The 20,716-nt window shown below is 45.6% G+C and overlaps 1 protein-coding gene across 11 annotated transcripts in view; it reads right to left on the bottom strand.

The window, feature by feature from the left end:
- The window catches only part of CADPS (calcium dependent secretion activator), a 248,776-nt gene that overhangs the window by 184,067 nt on the left and 43,993 nt on the right, over positions 1 to 20,716 (bottom strand). For all 11 annotated transcript variants that reach the window (XM_090022840.1, XM_090022841.1, XM_090022835.1 and 8 more), the window contains exons 2-3: positions 14,925 to 15,038; positions 8,523 to 8,855 (exon numbers count right to left, since the gene is read on the bottom strand). In XM_090022840.1, coding sequence (XP_089878966.1) covers positions 8,523 to 8,855; positions 14,925 to 15,038 — 447 coding nt within the window. The remainder of the gene's footprint in view (positions 1 to 8,522; positions 8,856 to 14,924; positions 15,039 to 20,716) is intronic.

Genomic DNA, 20,716 nt, shown 5'->3' with positions numbered 1-20,716 from the left:
TCCTTCGTACACTGATGTAAAGACTAAATACATATCCAGGCAGAGGCTCGCCTGTCTGTATCCCAGCTACTGGCCTATGTTCCCCTCTGGGATTTGACCCTCTTTCTCCAGTTCAGTTCTTATCGTTACAGAGACCGGACAGCAAGAAACAATCCAAGTCTGATTCAGTCTGTATTTGCATTGCTAGCTCCTTCTCTCACTTCAACCTCCCCATCCCCCCTCTTTTTCCTGGTAAGATGAGCATCCTTGATACAGAAAGAAAACAAAAAACAAACGGCGCTCATCTTACATAGTCACTCATCATACTTGAAGGGCCATACAAAGGACCTCTTTGCACGCACTAGTGACTTTCAAAGCACCCGAACAACCTGTGACTTCCGACCTTTGTACTTGTCATTGCTCTACTCTGCTGTACACATTTCTGCCTCCAAATCTTGGGCCTTCTCATGCAAACCCAAGACAGCTTTGACTGAAGAGCTAGGGCGAGGGTTAAAATAAAGGCAACAAAGCTAGACTTTCACTCCGTCCCCTCTGAGAGTCAGACACCTCTCAGGCAGCTGTGTCACCACCTCTCCCAAAGCCAGTAGGAACGGCGAACCCTCCATCTCCCCAGACAATTTTACAAAAAGAGAGAGACCGATGATAACTGGGCAATTTCATCCCATTTGCCTGGTCTTTTCCTCTTTCAGTTTAACACCCCGAGTTAAATCACTACGGTCTTTCGAAGACACTCCGGCACTGGCAGGCATGCTGAGACTCAGCCATTGAAAGCTCCCAGAGTAATTACAATCCTGCAGAAGGCTTCAGGTTGCCGTTTCCGTTTCCATGGAAATAAATACTGAGTTGCCGACAACGCTTTACCGCTTTTGAAATATTCAGTCATTTCCAAAGTACTTCAAGGATGGAGTTTTTTGTGTTGTGTTTTTTTTTTTTACTTGTTGGTTGGTTTGTTCTCAGTTAGGTGAGGCTGTTTCTAATAGACGTGGACACGGGGAAGTGACCAAGAAAGGGACTCAAATCGGAGGCTGTGCAGCCTGGAGCCCTTTGTTTCACCTCCGAGCAGGGGCACTGCAGGTACTGCCAGTACCCACTTCCCCGTCACGCCTCCTGAATGTGCTCGAGGGAGCATCCTGAAAGCTTTTCATAGCCAGTTCAATCGCCTCCCTGCTGAGACTCGGCCACGATGCGCTAGGGGTGGCACTCTTCTTTCACCGGCTTCAGGACTGAAGCAAACCTCATTTCAGCAGGGTGGGCACAAGAGGCCATCAGTGCATCAGGAACTGCTGATTTCTGTTTTGTAGCAATTGAACTCTCACATCCCTATTGTACTCTTGGAAAAGTGTGTATTTCAGGATTTTCAGAATTCTTTCAAATTAGTCATTCTTTCACCCTCTGAACGCATCTGCAAACACAGGGGAGCTGCATTTCTTGCCTGTTATTGAATCCCAGCAAAAAAAAAAAAAAAAAAGATGTATAGACACATGTGTAAAGACCGAGAGATTCGAAGCAGACGTAATGACCCCTGCCTGAGCTGTCAGCACTACAGCTTGTGAAGCATTTTCTACCAGAGAAGTTCTCTCATTGCAGAAGGTATTTGCCACACAGCTGTTCTTTTTTTGTGGATTTTTTTTTTTAATTTTTACTTTGTATTGGAAAAATGAAACACTCCATCTATTCTGAAAGAGCCAGATCAAAACAGATCAGTCTGTCAAACTCAATCAAAACCTTTTGTGTCAGGTTGTTTTGTCTTTAATCTATCTGTCAGAGCTGTGTAACTGCCTTGTTAATGTTGAACAGAACTGAACGGGGCGTGGAAGGAGTCGGGGAGAATTTCTTAATTTTGTGCAACATTTTTGCATTAAAAAAACCCCAACATTTGAACTTTCTGGGTTTTTGGAATACCATCAGGATTCTGCTTTTTTTGGTCTGATTTAATTATGAAAAAGAACAGCAGGCTTTTGGGTGGAGTGAGCCATCTGATTTTAGGACAGTGCTAGCCTGTTGGGTTTGACTTCAAAGGCTTCAGGTCCCAAAGTAGGCTCCTGGTTCTTAGGAAATAACTCCAGGCATGTCTACATATGTGCTTTAATGTGCATTCGCCTATTTTAATGAGCACTGTTTTTTCAGTGACGCTTTAATGAGCATTACAATAGGCAAATGCACATTAAGCATGACTTTAAAATCATGGGCATTTATACACAGACTTTTTGTCCCATGACATGCCAGAGCTCTGTCACTTAATTAATCAAGTCTGCTCTGCACATGAGCTGATGTGCACTGCACTGCACTGCATGCAGTTGTATAAGTGGCAAAATGTGCATCAGTGCCCAGAAAATGGCAGCGATGCATTTTTTAACTAAAGAACCTCCAATGTGTTTTAGTTCAAAACCACGCCACCATCATTTTCTCAGCACAGATGTACATTTTGCTGCTTATACAACTGCAAGTGTCACAGCACCAGGCGCTTTTCAAAGTGCCCGGTGCTGTGGCACTGATAGGTGTAAAAATGCTCCTGGTTCTTAGGCAATAACTCTGGGCACATCTACATGTGTGCTTTAATGCACATTAGCTTATTTTAATGTGCATTAACTAAACAGCACCAGGTTTTCAGGGATGCTTTAATGTGCATTAAAATAGGCTAATGCGCATTAAGCATCATTTAAACACTGTGTTCTTAATTAACATGCATTCAAATAGGCTACTGCGCATTAAGTGTCACTTAAAAACTGTGCTCTTTAGTTGATGTTAATTAAGACAGGCTAATGTGCACGTTCCTAGCATCTCACACTGAAAGTACCAGATTTAACGCGCATTCACTAAAGCGTGTTAATGCACATGTAGACGCATCCTTCATTACTTGGTAGCTGTTGCAGGCTTTTATCTTCCTGTGTGACCAGCCACTAGATGGAGATGCAGCCCACTGCATTAGCCTTATTTACCCTGTGTACCCATGTTAGTAATTGGTAGTGCTGCTTTACCTTACAAAGATTGCTAGGAATAGAGCCTGAAAGGATGTCACCTCTGGGCACGCTCCAGCATGCGTTACTCGGCAAATACGGTGCACTGGAGACAGCCATTTGTTTTAAATTTCTTGTTTATGGGAATTATTGCACTAGTAGCTTAGGGAGGCAATTCTTTTTCCCTTTAACTCAAATGCCACTGCATATACTATGCTTAAGACCTGCGGGAAAAAGTGCTTCACCCTTCAAAAACATACATTTAGAAAAGGAATGGCTGAGCCAACAGCCCGTAACCTGCAGTGAGAGAGAGACATGCTAACCAACTGCCCTGCCTGTAGCAGGAAAATGAAAGAGGACAGCTCCCCACAGATAATGCAAGCCCAGATTCAGAACAACAAACGGATTAATTTAATAGCATTTTGCCGTTACCTTTCATTCTTGGTACTTTTACACTCGCTGACCTCTTAACTCTGGGCTGAGAGAAACAGGCAGGATCCCCATTTCACAGATGGGGAAAAAAAAATCACAGAGGTTAACACAATCTGATTAGGGAGACACAAAGGACAAACCTATCAATGGTCACTGATGTCAATGGGAACTTCACAACTGTGCCTTTGGTGGGGAGTGGGGGAAATCCAGCCACAAAGTCTGGATGTTCAAAACAGCCTGTATGACCCAGCACGTGTGCCAGAGTGAAAGCTGCCAGGGGCTAACCACTTTGAGAAATCAGCTCTCGTGTGATCTTCTAGTCACAAAATAATTTTCAAGGCAGATCTATGAATTAAAACCCAGTGTCTCTTGAGGCCTAGGTCTGAAATAAGGGACCACCCCTCCTATTCCCTCCTGTATAATACACACACTCTCTCACCTATACATAGTACAAAAGCAGAATTCATCATCAGGAGTGCAGACGCTTTCTTCTTAGACTGCCACAAATGCAGGGACTCAGCTTGTGGGAAGCACGACGTGCTCAGGGACAGCTCTGAGAGAGCAGCATAACTAGGGATGGCTGAATGAGGCCCCAGCCCTGGGCACGCTGTTATAGCGGGAGCAAGAATGGCAGCTGCTGCCATCGTTGGCTCAACCACAACCACTGCCCAGGACTCAAAACTTCCTCATTACACCTCTGCTTGCAGACTTTGGGTCTTACTTGAACATGTCCTGCTAGAAGGCCCTGGCAGGCAAAACCACTGTCCTCCTCCTCCTCTCAGTGCCATGTCAGTCCATTTATTTGATTCTGGAAAAAAAACCCAAAAAAACTTTCCTACCACATCAATCCCTCTGGCTCTGTTTTAATCCCAGACGCCACAGTATCACTTCTGGGATGCTACGAATACTCCCATTGAACCACAGAGGGGTATGGTATTATCATCATCATCATTATTAATAATAGTAATAATACGAAAATCCCTGTAACAATAACCTTTCCTCTATGGCAATAAATAAGTATACAGTCTCTGGAACATAATTAACAGCTGGTCCTAGCAGGGCAGCAGAGTTGATGCTCTCCGAGAGGCATACATGAGTATCTTTCTCTGAACTGAACCTACCCTTTGGGTGAAACCCTGGCCTCACTGAAGCCATGGGGAGCTTGAGGCTTACCATGGGTCAGGATACTAGCCACGTTGCTCAGTCCAGAGCTCTCTTACCTGTTCCTACCTTCTCCAAGCACAGCCATTGCTCATTTTCCCTAATCTCATGCCTGCATTTGCACAGGGCAATACGGTGCTGTGGCTTGTTTCACATGGCCCAGGAGCTGGGATGAGCTAACACAGCACAAATGTAGGATTAAAGGATTGTCAGGAGCAATAGATAGCATAGATGCTAATACAGTCTATGTCCACACCAGCATGGAAGCTCTACCCACCAGGCAAACACTCCCAGTATGACCTTGGCCTGGGTATGCAAGAAGAGCAATAACAAAGGAGAGGATGGTCAATCTGAAACCTCTTTCCTTAGCTCTGCTGTGGCTGCATCTAGGGGAGATCAGCTTTTGTAATTAAGCTCTTGGCAAGGAGTGCCACGATTTCTGGATGCTAAGTGCTAAATGCACCAGGGCGTTATTCCAACCATCTTGGATGCGCTGGGACAAAGTTGTTCTCGTGAATGCCTAATTCTAGAAGCCCTCCAGCCTTCTTGCTCTCCAGAGTGGCGAAAAGAGAGGTTAGGGTCTCACCAAGCAGCCTCTGAGCCTGAAGCACAAATGTCTAATTAGGAGCCCAGGCAGGATCCAGAATCCAGGCGGTATCGGCAACCAAGCCGGTTTGTTTTTCTCAGCCTCAGTGACTGATTGATCAATTAACTGCATTGGTGTCAGCGGTCTGCAGGTTCAGAGCGGATTCTGCCAGACACAGCTTTCTAATCCATAGTTCACCGACCCACAGCATTCAGTCAGTACCACAGTCTCAGGCTGGGCTGTGCATTACTTAACACACACGTGGAAACCTCACAGTTACCTCTACTCTCAGCACTAAGGTCTGACTTTATGTCCCCAGTTGCAGGATGAATCCTGGCATACATACACTGGCATTGCAGAGAGCCCCCAAACCTTTGTGCCATGTCCTCTGCGACATGCCAGACTCTGCCATAGCTGCCCACCCGACCTCCACCGTCAGTACGCACACAATTGCTAACATGTGCACAATGATCAGTGTGACTGACACTTTTCTGGATGGGCTGAAATCCTGACAGTCAGACGTGCTAGGCATACAATTTTCCCCCTTATTGTTGGTACTGGCAGTACCTGCAATGTCCTTGCTCTGTGGCTAAACATTTGGGAACCGAAAGTGAAAATAGCCCAAATCATTTTGCTCTCAGGAAGCAGACAATAGATGCCCCAATCAGGTTACTAAGAGAAAGATTGAAGTTGTACTGCCAATTAGCTTTGACAAGACAAGAGTCAGACCATGCTCATCTCTCTCATTAGGCTATCAGTTTTACTCAGTCAGAGACAATATATCTTTATGAGGAACCAAATGAGCAGTCCTTAAACAGGTTATAACTGAAACATCGTCTGTATGGAAACAATACAGCATGACACAATCAAATCAATAATTTATATGCAGATGGAGTGGCAACAATGAAGCACAAAGCGTGTGCTACCTGTGCAAACAGCACCCTCAAAATAGGGTGGAAGCACAACTGCCCACTTGGAGAGTAAACTTGCTCTATTCATTTTTCAGGGCAGGCTGGGTATAAAGCTCGCTCGTCAAGCCAGGGAAGATGAGAGGAGGCGAACTAAAGTGAACAGAATGAAAACAGGGAGAGAGGGAGGGAAAGCCTTTTGGGTTAGGTACAGGCATTCAAAAAGCCCGAGACAGAATCGATTTAAGTTGCACGGTTTTCTAAAAGTGGCGTACTTTAGCAAACAGAACACACGTTCACCCTTTGGTTGGGGGAGAGGGGTGCAAATCCGAGACGGGGTTCAGCCATTTTTAAACTGGTCAATGCGTGCCGAACTTCTGTTCTGTTACAGGTTTCCGATCACTTATGCCAGCAGAAGTGTCGTGACTGTACTCGGCTTTAAAGTTTGCTGTTGTTATACATTAATGGTTCCTGATGTGATAGGCCATGCCACCTGCCCCTCATCCCCTTCTATTTACATATGCAAAACAGCTGTCATTTTCCCACTCAGGCACTTGCTCGCTCTCCCGAGAGCTCCCTCCAATCCATTTTAATGGTGTCACTACCGTGCATCCTCATTTTTCTCTCTGGATGTCTCTATTTATAGCTCTCAAACGTTGGCAGCTCTCTCTTTCTCTCATTGGTGTCAGACTTCCCACCCCCCTTTTCCATCTCTTTCTTTTTTTAAATTATCATTATTATTATTATGTTATCATTATTATCATCATCATTATTATTATTATTGTTATTATTATTATTGTAAAACCTAACAACTGCACACGACTTACCAGGATTCTGGAATGGGTTAGATATTTCTGTGGGACACTTCCTTAGGCACAATTACAGGAATGGGAATTAGACAAGTAATTGCTTTTTGTGGCTTTGAAAAAACGCCCATAGGCGGGCAACAAGGAGTGGCAGGGTTTTTTTCTAGCACCTGCTCACAAAGAATAAAGGCCTGAAGTGAGAACAAGGTCTTGCTCCAAAAGCCCATCTGGTTTCACCACTGTCTGCTCAAAAAAGAGTCAGCCAAGCCTCTGAGCACAGGCTTTCCAAGCAAATACCCTGCAGGGAACCTCAGGATTTGGTTCCCTGCATCCCTGCTACACACAGAGCTGAAACAGAGGCCAACTTCGGAGCTGCCTCTTTCCACACCAGGACAGGCATGCTGATGGAGTCGCAGACCTAGCTGCTCCTTTCCTGAGCCTACGGAGGCAGAGGGATCTGGCGTACGTGTTAAGTGACGGTCGACGGCAATTCATCTGCCTCATTAGCAATCAGCAAGCTCTGAAGGAAGATCTAGCAAGCAGGATGGCTGCCATAACCCAGGGCTGTGGGAAGCAGCTGCTGCTGGTTTTGCAGAGTAGGGCCGGCATTACCCTGTGCAACACCGGGCAGAGCTGTGGCTAAGACCAGGCTCTAGTTTATTCGCTACTGGGTTGATACAAAGCATATTTAACACAAGCTTGAGGTAATGTGTAGATTTCCTTGGGTAAGGAGAAGGGACATTTTAAATACTGGGAAGTTTAGGATTCACCTGTAGAGCACGGTTAGCCCGGGCGATCAGCACCAGAGTCTGGACACCTGAGTTTGTTCGTGCCTGGTGCAAGCTTTGCCACATCACAGTTAGTTGCTGGTGTTAACATGTCCTCGTAGTTTCCGCACTTGCCTGACACATCCCACGGCTCTCCGTGCTAAGACCCTCTAGAAACCTTTCCCAGTCAATTGTGTCAGCCACGGGAAGACTTGCCTGTCCTTTAGGAGCCCTGAGTTCCCAGCGCATTATTTTCCTTTCACAGCTTAGGTTACAGCAAAACATGGGCTCCGACCCTGGTTGTGCAAACCCTCTGAACAAGGGGCACAGGGAGCCCGAGGGGCCAAAGCAGCCTTTCCCAAACTCCGGGCGTCAGCACTTCGGCTCACAGACAAGCGGGGACTGGGCAGAACTGGGACAGAAGCCAGATTAACTGTGCAGTGCAGACAGGCCCCGGGGGAGGTCCCTTCAGACAGCGCGATGCTCATTGATAAAAAAGAAGTGCCAACGAAAGGGGGAAAAGGGAACTTCTTCGCTGCTCCTGCAACTCTTACCTCGTGCCAGCACTCCATATACTCCAGCCCGCAGACACAAGCAGAGCAGAGCCAAGTGGCGCAGAGAGGGAAGAAGGCCCTGAAGCCCTTTGTCCCCTTAACCACAGCCAAACTTGGGGAACCACCACCTAGTGCTTAGTGCAGTCTTGGGGATCCAGTGCTGGCTTTGCAGGGTCCAGGCCTCCTACGTTGCCTGTGAGTGCACTAACCTCCAGGCTTCAGGCCCCCTCCCCTCCCTTCTCCCCACCAATCCCAGCGGAAAGCACCCTGGAGCATCCTGCCAAACAAACCCGCTTTATTCAGATAAAAGGCCTCCTGTCTGCTCCCAGCCAAAGACGGAGGGGCTCCTACCTGGCACGCATTATACAGAAGCTGGTGCTCAAACTTCTTGATGCCCAGGATATTCTGGAACATTTCGTAGAGCTGCTCCTTGCTGAGGATCAGCTCCGAGGCTGCGCTCGCCGTCATCCGGGCCTGCTGCTTGCGGGGGTCCTCTTCGCCGCGGTAAATGGCATCGAACTTCGCCATCCAGGAGCTGAGCACGGTCTCCTTGCTCAAGCCATCAATCTCCGGGAGGCTGCGTACCCTCTTCTCGATGTGCTTCTTGAAGACTTCCCGTGAGTCGCTGGCGGAGCACCCCCCGCTTTGCACCATCCTGGCCACCCGGTCGCTCTTCAGAAACACCTGCAGAGGAAGAAAGAAGCAGTAAAAAGTGACTCTCAGTAGACTCGGCTGAAAAGCATCGCGGCGACCTGTGGCCGACACTGTGCGGAGCCGCGCCGGCCGCAGATCTAACGTATTTCGACAGCGCTTTTTCCAAGGTCTGTCAAATGCTGCTGGACCACAGCGCTTTCATCAGGACTTTGTGAAGCGTAATGCAATCAGGTGAACTTCTGCTTTGTGTCCATGGAGTGGAAACGTTGTGATGTAATTAGGACTTCACGCGATGTTATGTTCACACTTCTCCAGATGCAGAAATACCCTGAAGGAAGGAAGAATTGCATTTGGTTCTAGCAAAGGTTTTAATAACAGCAGCGGTTCTCCGGCCCAAATCTGCCCTGTCAACATGAATTTGGAGTAATTCCACTGAAATCAATGCAGTCGCTAGGATAATGAGTTGCCGGTCAGCTGGGACTCGCCAGCAGAGGCGACGGTTGGCCTGTTAGACTGAGGGCTGAGGAGATGGGTTGGGGGCACACATAGCACTCATAAGGCACACGGGGGGCCCGATCCCCCTCCCAAAAGGCAGTCAGTGAGCAACAGCAACCTATGCCTGCTGGGAGGCACGTGAATAGATTGGGGGCCCAATACTGCTTTCTGCATTGACCGGTACAGGATTATCCAGGCTTTGCATTGGTGTAAACAAGGGAAGAATCTGCCTCAAGACAACCCTGGATATTTGGCTCTGGTAAACATTTAGCAGATGCATTTAAGAAGTGTTATTCATGGTAATGAACACGGCAGCAAAAGCATCGAGGGGACTAGGATGCTATCGGGCCTGATGGTGCCCATCAAGAGCACCGGGTTGATGGCAAAAGGACTACAGCCTACAAGCTGGGAACAGCACTCCCCATCCTCCCTCCTCCCCCAGAACAGCGTGAACCCCACGGCATGCACGGAGCTGGGCGTGAACTGCTCCAGCAACTGTTTAATTAAAATAAACGACCCCAGCGACAGGCTACTGTTTCAAAGCTGCCTTCCACTCCAGGCCGTAATAGTAGGTAATCTGTAGCTTTCCTGGCGTTTGCAGGATGCTGCAAGCTCCTTTTCATCCATCAGGATGGATGTGCCAAGTAGAAGGCAGAGGGCAGGCAACTTAGAGGAAAGGGGCTTGGTGCTAGGACAGCCACTACATGAAAGCCTGTCTATGTGCTATCTCTACAGCCCCTTTCAGCAGTGACCTCTTCTCCCCAGGGATTAAAAGGATGAAGAGTTTGCCCAGGAGAGCTAATTTGCTCATATGCACCCTCTTTCCTTGCTGGGGGAAAAGATACCTCCCTACTTTTGAAGTGGCAGGAATACAAGGGCACTGAGGAGCTCTGCCTGGAACAAAACTTGGTGCAAACCTTGAGCTCTTCCAGTGGGAGGAAGGAGGCAGGATGGCCAGCTCTGAAATGTCCCAGCTGTCCAAGCTGAGCTGCAGGCCTGGTCCCTGGATGAGCTGTCGTCCCCATCGGGTGCATGGCATCAGGACTGAAGCAGGCTGCAACAATGCTTATTTACTTGCACTGTGATCTTTAGCTGTTCAATGTCTCTATCCCAGCGTTACAGACAGCAGGTGCTCCCCAGTAATGAAGGGAGACCAAGCTGGAGCACAGGCTGCATGGAAAGCTGGCAGTGTGGTTTCGGTGATAAACCTCCCCTTGGTCACACATGCTGCTAATCTCTCCTTTGTAATGGTCTGGATGTTCCACCAATCAAGCTAGCCTTTGCTCTTTGCTTCGCTGTATGCTATCGGCTCTGGTAATGAAGCTTTTACAGCTGGATTTGAGCCAGCAGTGTGCCCTTGTTGCCAAGACTAACAGCATCCTGGGCTGCATTGGCAGGAGCGTTGCCAGCAGATCGATGGAAGTGAGTCTTCCCCTCTGTTTGGCACTGGTGAGGCCACATCTGGAGTCCTGTGTCGTGTTTTGACACGACAGAAAAGATGTGGACATATTGGAGAGGGTCTAATGAAGGGCAATGAAAATGGTTGGAGGCCTGAGGGACATGACTGGTGAGGAGAGGCTGAGGGAAATGGGTTTATTTAGTCTGCAGAAGAGAAGACCGAGGGGGATTGAATAGCAGCCTTCACCTCCCTGCAGGGGGTTGCAAAGAGGACGGAGCTGAATTGGTCTCAGTGTGGGCAGATACAGGACAAGGAGCAACGGGCTCAAGCTGCAGCAAGGGAAGCTGAAGTTGGATATTAAGAAAAACTTGCCCATAAGGAGGGTGGTAAAGTACTGGGACAGGCAACCCAGAGAGGTGCTGGACTCTCCATCCTTGGAGGTTTTTGAGGTCTGGCTCGACAATGCCTTGGCTGGGCTGATCTAGCTGGGGCTGGTCCTGCTGGGAGCAGGGTGTTGGACTAGATCTTCTGAGGTCTCTTCCAGCCCTCATTTTCTACAATTCTCTCTCACAGCCCGGCAGACTGTTGTTAACTCATTCCAATGAAGTTATATTTGTTTTTGCTTCCATCTTAAATTGAATAAGATAGCCCGGGGCCTGTAACGCGTTTGTAAAGCTTCTAGTTTATTTTTAATAGGAGAAAAATGTGTTGTTTTATATGTGATGATGCACCTCACCATCTTCATCCCCCTTTTCAAATTTCTACCTCCACCCATGGTTTCAGGTGCAAGGGCTGGGTTTTATTCCACAGCAGATACAGCATGGATGGGGGGTGGGGAGGAGAGGCGAGGAGATGAAAGAGTGAAGGAGAACCACCACTCCCTCCCAGGTTTCAAGTGGCATTGCTATAATCAAGCCTTTTTAACATACGGTGCATCATTTCAAGGCATTTAAAAAATCTGCTTATGCTTCATATTGAGATGCCTGTTTGCATTTGAGCTAAACATATTCCAGCCATTCCCCTTCCAAGGTCCAGAGCAGATGCAGCCAGGACATTAAGGATGCATACTGTCTCTTTCCTTTGTCAAGTTTCATCGAATTGCAGCTGACAAGCTCTGCTGGAAGGGTGGAACCATATTCCGGTGTTTTTGTTGTACTCGGGAAGGCCCTATTGACAAAACACAACCCAGTGAATGGGAGGTGAACAGAAAGTGACAGGTAGCATTTAATTAGAATTCTTTACGTGGCCTGTAGGTTTTGAGCAGCTTTCATAATTTTGCTACCAATAGGTGTCAATAATTAAAGGCAGGTGTGCAAATGCAGGACTGGCCTGGGTGCTGGCTACTGTACAGCGTCTAAGTTCCCAAGAAACACTGAGTAGCTCTTTGTTGCTGGCAGATTTGGGTTGGATAAGAACTGCAGAAGCCCCGGGTCGAGCCAAGTGAAAATTAAGATTTCCCATGGGCTGGAAGTTAAAAAATTTTGACTTCTGATGTCAGGATGAAGGGGTGAAATATCAGTTCTTGTGCAACAAACCAGTCCAAAGATTTTGGTGTGGAAACATGGAAACATTGTGCATGAATTTGACATTGAACACCCTTTCCCTTGGGAGCCAACAGCAAATTAATGGCCTATATACTGACTTGCTAGCTTCAGGTTTGCAACTCAAGGCCTTAACTTAACAAGAGCAGGGCTCTGACATGGCAAATATCCAGTACATTCACTTAGTAAAATCAGTGCAAGAACTTTGCTGAAGAACACAAGGATTTCAGTGCTTTACATTACTTCAGCTTCAAGGAATTTCCACTAAACCAAAAACACAGGACTACCCTTGTCCTGAAGCTGGTCAGGACAAAGCTGTAAACAAAACAGAGAGGGTAGAGTATTTTCCTGCTTTATTTTTTTTAAAAGTGGTGTTTAAAGAAGTGTTTTCTGCTCCGTTCCCAACCCTAAAAGACTTGTGCACAGATAGACTGGCTATTCTAAAATCCAAAAACACTTATGAAGCCATTTTGAAAATCCTTAGCATCTGTTCAGCAAAGCTTCCATAGACTAAAGCTATCAATGCCTTTTCTGAGAAGGAATATAAATGATTATCAACTTCCTTCCTGCATAGGGCAGATGGGGCTCTGAACACTAGGGCAACTGAGTGGAATTAAACCAGGGATTCATTTACTCTTCCTCACTATATAGCAGCTGCCACCACCACCATCTTCTATGCTTTGGGACATGGTTTAGATTCTCTTCAGTGCTACTGTTTGTTTTTTGTCTGCCTCCTATGCTCCACTTTCACAAAGTTATATAGGCCTTGTACAGACATTCAGTTTCTCCTGGGAGAGTTGGTTCTCTTCCAGGAGAAACCATGAGTGTACACATACTCAGGCTTTTTCTCCCAGGGTAAAAATGGCTGGTTCAGGAGAACAACCACCTGGGAACAACCAGGGTAAAAAACACTCCCAGAAGAGTTTCTCTTGGGAGAGCAAATGTCTGTACATGCCAATAGAGAATGTGAAGTCTGCACCCTTTATCACAGAATAGTTTGGGTGGGGGGAGAAAAGATTTGTAGAAGAGCTGGTAGAGAATAAGTTACGCTACTCATACAAGTTGCAAATCCTTCTTTCCTTCCAAAACAGAAACCCTTCTACCCTCCTGAGGAAAGGCAAAGTCTGTGCAAGGAGCTGGAAGCAGAAAGCTACACAGAAGCAGGCCATCTACAGTACCTAAGGAGAGCTTTATCGGTCTTGCAAGCCTATGTACAATGCTGCATATTCTTTAGTGTGATCTAAATACTTACATGACTGCATCCACACTTCCCTCTTGTACAGAGCACTCTTGTTGCATCAGGTAAAAGACCAGCCAAGATAAAGAGGTGATGTTCTTGCTGATATGCTCAAATGCACTTGGGATTAACTCAAACTTCAGGAAAGAGCAGTGTGCGCCACCCAGTCACTTAGCAGTATTTCTCAGAGAGTACGCAACATGCCTTGTACGTTGTGGCACCTTCTCCAACTTAATTTGTTTCCAGGTGCAACTCAGGATGCCGATTTTGTTCTCCACAGTCTCATGGGGTTAGGGGCATTTAATTTGCCCACATCCTTGCACCAATGGCCACCAGACTTAAGTACGGGTATAGGATTTGGAAAGAAAACATTGTACCAGCTTTACATTTATTTGATACCTCAAAAACCAGAATCATGTAAATTATGCCCAAGTGTACAAAATGTGAAGTGAAGCCTTATGAATCATACCCCGGTTTTATTATCAGATTGAAATGTACAAAACAAGGCTATAAAAAAATTAAAAAAAAAGAAGACAGCAATGACGTTATATATTGTCATATAAACTACTATGGGTTTGATGGTGATTAGCCCTACATACTAATTGGTACAATGAAGACTATTAATTCCCAGATCTAGTTAATTGCCAGAAGATTCCCCCATTTTTTATTAAATAAAGGGACATGATTATATAATGTTGCTTTCTAATTAGGATTTATTGACTTGGAATGGATTTAATGGCACGTATGAATTTAATGTCCGAGTATTATTGGATGTGCTCTTTTCCAGTATTACATTAGTACAATTATTGCTTACCACCAGTCTCCCAACGTCTAAAGAGAAAGAGCAGCCTTGTTATCCAATGTACCCAGGCTCAGGGAAGCCTTCTTTAAGGCAATTCTAGGAAACTCATGATGACAAGTTATTTTTTCTCTTGCCATAAATGAAGAGTCAAATTGCACCTATCTATCTAAATTCAAGGTATTTTTAATCTTCTCAAAATTTACCTGATGTCAATTCCATTTGAGCAGGTTGATGTTTCCTGGGGACTGTGTGCATGCATGTGCACACGTGTTTGTGTGCACACTATTGTATTTGGTGGACTCCTGGCCCGTAATCATATCCTTAGACCACATAGAGTTCACTGGGCAGCCTGGAAATAATTAAGCTATTAAACCCCTCCAAGATCAAGCTATCAGGAGCTTCCCATGATTCTGGGTACTAAAACACCAGCATTTCTGTGGGACCCTGCCTCAAAAACATTCAACTTCCTGCATTTGCCTTTGTTCTGTGCAGTAAGATGTGCTTATCCATCTCTTTCAGCCATCTTAAATGAAGGGACAAAGTCTTAATAAGGTTTACCCCAAAATCTAAGAGGCAACGCAACATTTGTTCATGAGAAAGAAATATTGCAATAATCGTTCCTTACCTCATAGTAACTCTGCACAGCATTTATAAAGGCTTCATCCGCCACAATTTGGGTTTCTCCATTGAGAAAGGCCTGGAATCGATCTTTGATTGTCTGGAGTTGCTGTTTGCTTATCTGTAAAAACATTTCAAGTGGAAGAGGTCAGTTAGCATAACAGAACTGTGAAGTTAGGGAAATCATGCCCTCCCCATCCCCACCAAATCTCAGTGCAATATCCAGGCACCTCATGCACTGCTTTACAGCGCTCTGCCTATGGCAGTCAGAAGCCAGGAGAAAGATGTGCACACTTTCACCCCGGCACATCCCTGGGTTTCTGCTGTTAGCCACTACGAGGAACATTATTCAGACTAATTACGGACAACAGTTTTTTCCACTCAGATTTGCTCCGCAACTAAATGTATGCTTATTGCTACCTCTTCTAAACCAGGGCTTGTTGGGTTTTTTTTTAAATAAAAGCCCTTTTAAGCCAACTGAAATACGAGTGACCTTTTTTCTCCTAGCTTCCCTTTGTCTCTAGGTTTAAACAGAAGTGATAGACAAAATGCTCAGACACCACATGGACAAATACCAGATCCCCGAGAAGCAGTGCCGGTGCAGGAGAAGGCAGTAGGACAGAGGAGCAAGATGGGAGTCTGGAGCGGTATTCCTCGGGCCTCTCCCTTTCTATTCGGTTTCCTTTTGCCATAGTCAACACATGTGCCATCCTTCATTTACGCTGCTCACTCACACATGTTGGGACCTGGTGCATCTTCAAGGACTGCACCTGCTTTCCCCTCATGATCTGAGAGGTGCAACTGCACCTCTGGAAATCAGAATCCAGGCCAAATCCAGTGGCAATATTAACTGGTTTACAGAGAGACGGCGCTCTCTTTCAGGGCTTGTCTAAACCAAAATTTATTAAATTGTGCTGGCAGTCTGCAGAAGCCGTTTAAGAGGTTTTTCAAATAAGGGAAGTTCCTACGCTTGATCTGAACAACTTTGAGCTTGACTTCAGGCTCCTATGCTATGTATATTCTCCTAATCCAGAGTAAGAGCTAGCTACCACCTCTACTCATAAATGGTTTTTCTTCAATATATGAATTACCCTTATTGGCATACCCAAAGTACCAGATCAGAAAAAGTTCAAGCACTAAACCATCTCAAGCATTTTTAAATCGTGTGATTTGGAAATTGGTCCGAAACGGTGTTAAAGGTCTCGATTTGCATACTGGCCTGGCAAGGGCTGTAGCAACAGGCCCATTTTAGCCTTGTTGGGCATTCAGACCACTTTTGCACTGTTTTAGCCCACCAATTTAAGCCTGAAACAGAAGAAGTCTATTCATGGTATGGGGTTGACCTGCATCTCGGCTCATAACCGAAGAAAGCATCTTTATGCTAACATAACGAGTCATACTAAAGGGGTTGCATGGGTTTACCTACATTGGTGTCATCAATATCTATAAGGAGCCACCTGCCTGGCCTTCAGCCTGGTGCCTATGTTTTTTAATGTAGAAGCTTTGCAGGACTGGAGGATAAAAAAGTAACTAGACAAGGAGGGGGGAAACAATGAGAAAAAATCCCAGTGCTGCTACACACGACTAATTATGTTTTGAAGGGAAAAAAGATAAGACAGGGACAAATGAGTTATTGGTGGCCAACGACTCTGATAAGGTGGGGGGTTCTGAAGCACATGTCATTGGGAGAAGGAAATAAAAGTTGGAAAAACAAACTGATTCGTTCCAAAAAGGAGAGAGAAAATTAATAGTTGTAAAGTGGTCGAGCTAGCAAACTGTCTTTTTTAATGTTAGCTTTTGAAGAGGGCTCTTGAAATAAAGGAAAACAGAAAGATGGAAACTATTCTGATATAACCAAGACCTAGTAAACAGAGCTATCGATAAAAAGACAAGCTAGGGAACACTTGACAAACGCAGCCTTAAATATCACGGGGTCCAGATGATGCTTCCCATAGGCCATGATTATTACCTGTTAAACTAATGAACATTATTGGTGTTGACAGGTCATGGAAGGTTGGACACAAGGTCCCTGGACACTTTACTAGTGACAACACAGGTGCTTCAAGAGTTAGCCCAACAGCTGATGCAGGGGGTGGGGGGCTCGGGACGATAAAGTTTATAACTGGCCCCGTTGCAAGTCTACGCCTTGTACTCTTTAACCAGCAACAAGCTTTCCCCTTGTAGGAACCGCTACTTCAGGCATGAGGCTCAATTGCCACTTCTTGACAAATTCACGCAGCCTGACTGTGAAATGGGTTGGGAAAGAGAAAGAAAAACAATACATAAGAGACACTGAGCTCACGGGAGGCATCCAGAACAGTGCACTGGGGGAAATGGTATGAGGTCTAAGTTTTATTAAATTGTTTGGAAGAGGAGAATAAATAGGGCTGTTAATTGAAGCTGTAGATGATACGATGTTGGAAGCTGTTGTTTCAGCTGTGAGGGATGATAAAATAGGGAGACACCTCACAGCGCAAAGACCAAATAAAATGAGATGAGAAGAACACGCATGGAGCAGAGGCAACCTGGGATTGGGAAGCACATGTCTTGGTGTGCCACATGACAAGGAGATTCATGCTCCATCTTTTCTTTCCATTTTGCAAAAAGTGCAGCTTTTGGCATTAAAAAAAAAAGGGGGGAGAGAGATTTGTCAATTCTCTTTTAATTTTTTTAATGTCTAACTTATGACATCTCACAGGAGTTTCCAGAAGTCCCACCTTGCTTAGTAACTGTGGGCCCTCCTAACAAAGGAATATTTTCTGCTCCTCCCTTAAGCAGCAGATTGGTTGAGCAGCTTTCAAAATGAGTGATGGTGCTTGACATATTTCGAGACCAACAGCATCCATCTCGTGCATCGTTAAGTACTCCAGGGTACAGCGTAAAGGCATCATCGGATTTTTCCCTTATTGATGTATATTTTCTCCTTGGCTTTCTAAACAAATGTTTTCTTGCCCTGTGGAAGACAGGCCTTTTTGGTCATATCCCATGTTCAATATTGCCTAATAAAGGGCTAACAGCTTCTTAATTATTTTTTGTTTCCAACACCGCAAGTAGCACTGGTTTATTGACCCACTCCTTGCTAGCTGTGAAGGTGATGGAGGAAGTCAATTTAACCCAAAATTAAGAACCTCTTTCATATTCGATTTCGCTCTCACAGCAGCATGGAAACGCACAGCTGGCGAATGCTCTTCTTCTGCCCTGAAGAAGGGAGCACGTAGGACCTCAGTCCACACAGGGAGAGGGAACACTGCAGGGAATAATTTGTGCATTCAAACTCTCCCAACCATGCTGCTCCAGTGGCCTTGAGTGCTTTATGTTGGTTGTAAATGTAATAACTTAGTGCTTATTATTGGGTAGAATAGAGGCACCTCCCTCACCATGTTTACCACTAGTATTATGGCAGCACCCTAGGGCTGACCCCAGGACCAGGACCTTCACTGTGCTCCACGTGATACAGGCACCTAGTATGATGGTCCCTTCCCTTACAGTCCAGATAGGGAACAGTCACTAGGCAGGAAAGAGGAGGCAAGGAAAGATCATCCTCCCAGTGCTGGAGATAGATTCATAGTTGTTAAGGGCTGGAAGGGACTTTACAAATCATTGGGTCCAGCCCCTCTGCATTTGGGCAGGAAAGACCACTGGAATCAGAGGACCCCAGCCAGGTGGGTTGATGACCCCAGCCAGGTGGGAAACCGGGGAACAGAGGGGTAAAGGGTAGAGTAGCACCCATGATTTTAAACTGGATTTATTTAGCATGGCAAAAAGACAATGACTTCAGGTGACTTTGGTTTATCTTACTCTTAATCAGGTAGGGATCACCCCAAATCAGCCACTGTTAAACCTGAATGAGTGTTCGCACAGAGCCTGGCACCTTGTTAACCAAGGTAGTTTACGTCTGTAAGCTTAGAGGCATGGCTGTGGTCACCCCAGGAGAGTCAGGAACCAAACCTACATAGACAGATTCCCCTCTGGATTTCAGAGCAGCTTTCCAAAGGGAGGGTCTTCTGCAAGATTACCCCCAGAGACCAAGTTCAATCAAGCCCTGGCCCCAGAGACCAAGCTCAGTGCCTCAATTTAGACCTTAAGAAAGGTTTCAGAGTATTCAGCTGCTTCTACCTGGAAGCAATTCTGGCGAGTGACAGTGTAAAGAGCACAAAGACGCCCACCCCCACGCATCACTTTGCCTTGCCGTCTCTGCTTGGATCTAGCAAGTTCTCCTGTAAGCAGTTCATTAACTGCAGTTTGGACAGCTGTTGCCTCCCCATCAAGAGCTAGGCCGACAGACGTTTCACTTTGCATTGAGAATTAGGTGGCTCATGTATGAAAGCACTTCCCCCATCCCTGTTACATGCCAAAGATGACATGCAATAGTGCTGGAAATAATGCAGGAAAGACGCACGAGGCCTAGTTTGACAACACAACATGTGGGGTCTAAGCTGGGCTACCGTTTTCTGCCGTCAGACTGCCCAACATGCCTCAGCAGCTGGACCATGTTAAATTGCCTAAATCCACCTGCTGTCCCTAGGTTTGTTCCGGCACACCTACAACACGCCCCTCCAAGCCCCCTAACTCATGCATGAAAGTATCTTTTCAGCAGCATCCTACAGCTGGACTTCAGAGCACACACAACACATCAACTTGTGTGTGACCCCTTGCGTGCTTACAACAACAAGCACATGCTTAAATGCATCCCTAAGCCCAGACCTGAATCTCAGGAAACCGGATTTGTTGGAGGCATTAACAATAAAGCTATAAAGCAAGTCAGTGTGAGTGCACGCGTGTGCACACACACACTACTCTCATGGGCAGGCTCATGAAGGATGCCAAAGGGGGCAATACAGAGTATTCCTCACTTAGTTACCTTCCACAATGTGCTTACAAATTGCACAAAACGAAAACTGAATTACTTCTCCACTGAAACACTGATTCAATCAATATACTACAGCAGCCCATTGTGCTGTCTTTCTAGGACACTGGGTCACATCTTGTCTGCCTGCACCTGCAGAAACCTGCCAAAGCTGGGTTGGGCTCAGCAGAGTTAGTAGGAGACTAAACACCATGCATATCCCAAAGTGCCAGCATGTCAGAGATGGGACAGGTTAGGTGCACTGTATTCACTAGCAGAATTTGTTCATTAGTTTTTTGCCACATTTCTACCCATCATTATACCTTTTATGGAGAATTTTCCCCGTACTACAAATGCTTAGACTTATCCATTAGATCATTCTCATTACTGGATGGCAATAAAGGAAACCATAATAATCACTGTTGCACTTCAGAGGAGTTGTAAAATGCTCTGTTTGCATATATTGATCTCTACATTTTCTAGCTGTGAATGAACATTGCTTTGTTAAGCCTATGGTGTATATACGTATGTGGTGCAGTATCTGATGGGTTTATGTATTTTCAACACAAGACTCCAGTTTGGACTTTGGAGACACACACAGATATAGATATGCACACATATAGATACACACACGTGTGTATCTCATATATATTACACACACACACTCACATCTATATCTACCTACATAGACATATCTATATCTATAGGGGTGTGTGTGTATTTCTAGATAGATAGATACACACACACACACACACACATTTTTTATATACATCAGGTCTTCTCATATCCTCACAGAATTTTATTTATTTTATATATGTACGTGTGTGTGGATATTTAATAAAATTCTTTGAGGATCTGAGAAGAGCTGATATCTATATCTATAAATAAAATATGTGTGTGTATCTCTATCTAGAGACAGACACACACACACAAAATTCTGTGAGGATCTGAGA

The sequence above is a fragment of the Crocodylus siamensis genome, chromosome 11 (genome assembly GCF_052110815.1).
Source record: "Crocodylus siamensis isolate JL-2025a chromosome 11, ASM5211081v1, whole genome shotgun sequence".
NCBI lineage: Eukaryota > Metazoa > Chordata > Crocodylia > Crocodylidae > Crocodylus > Crocodylus siamensis.
This window is presented reverse-complemented; position numbering and strand designations above follow the sequence as displayed.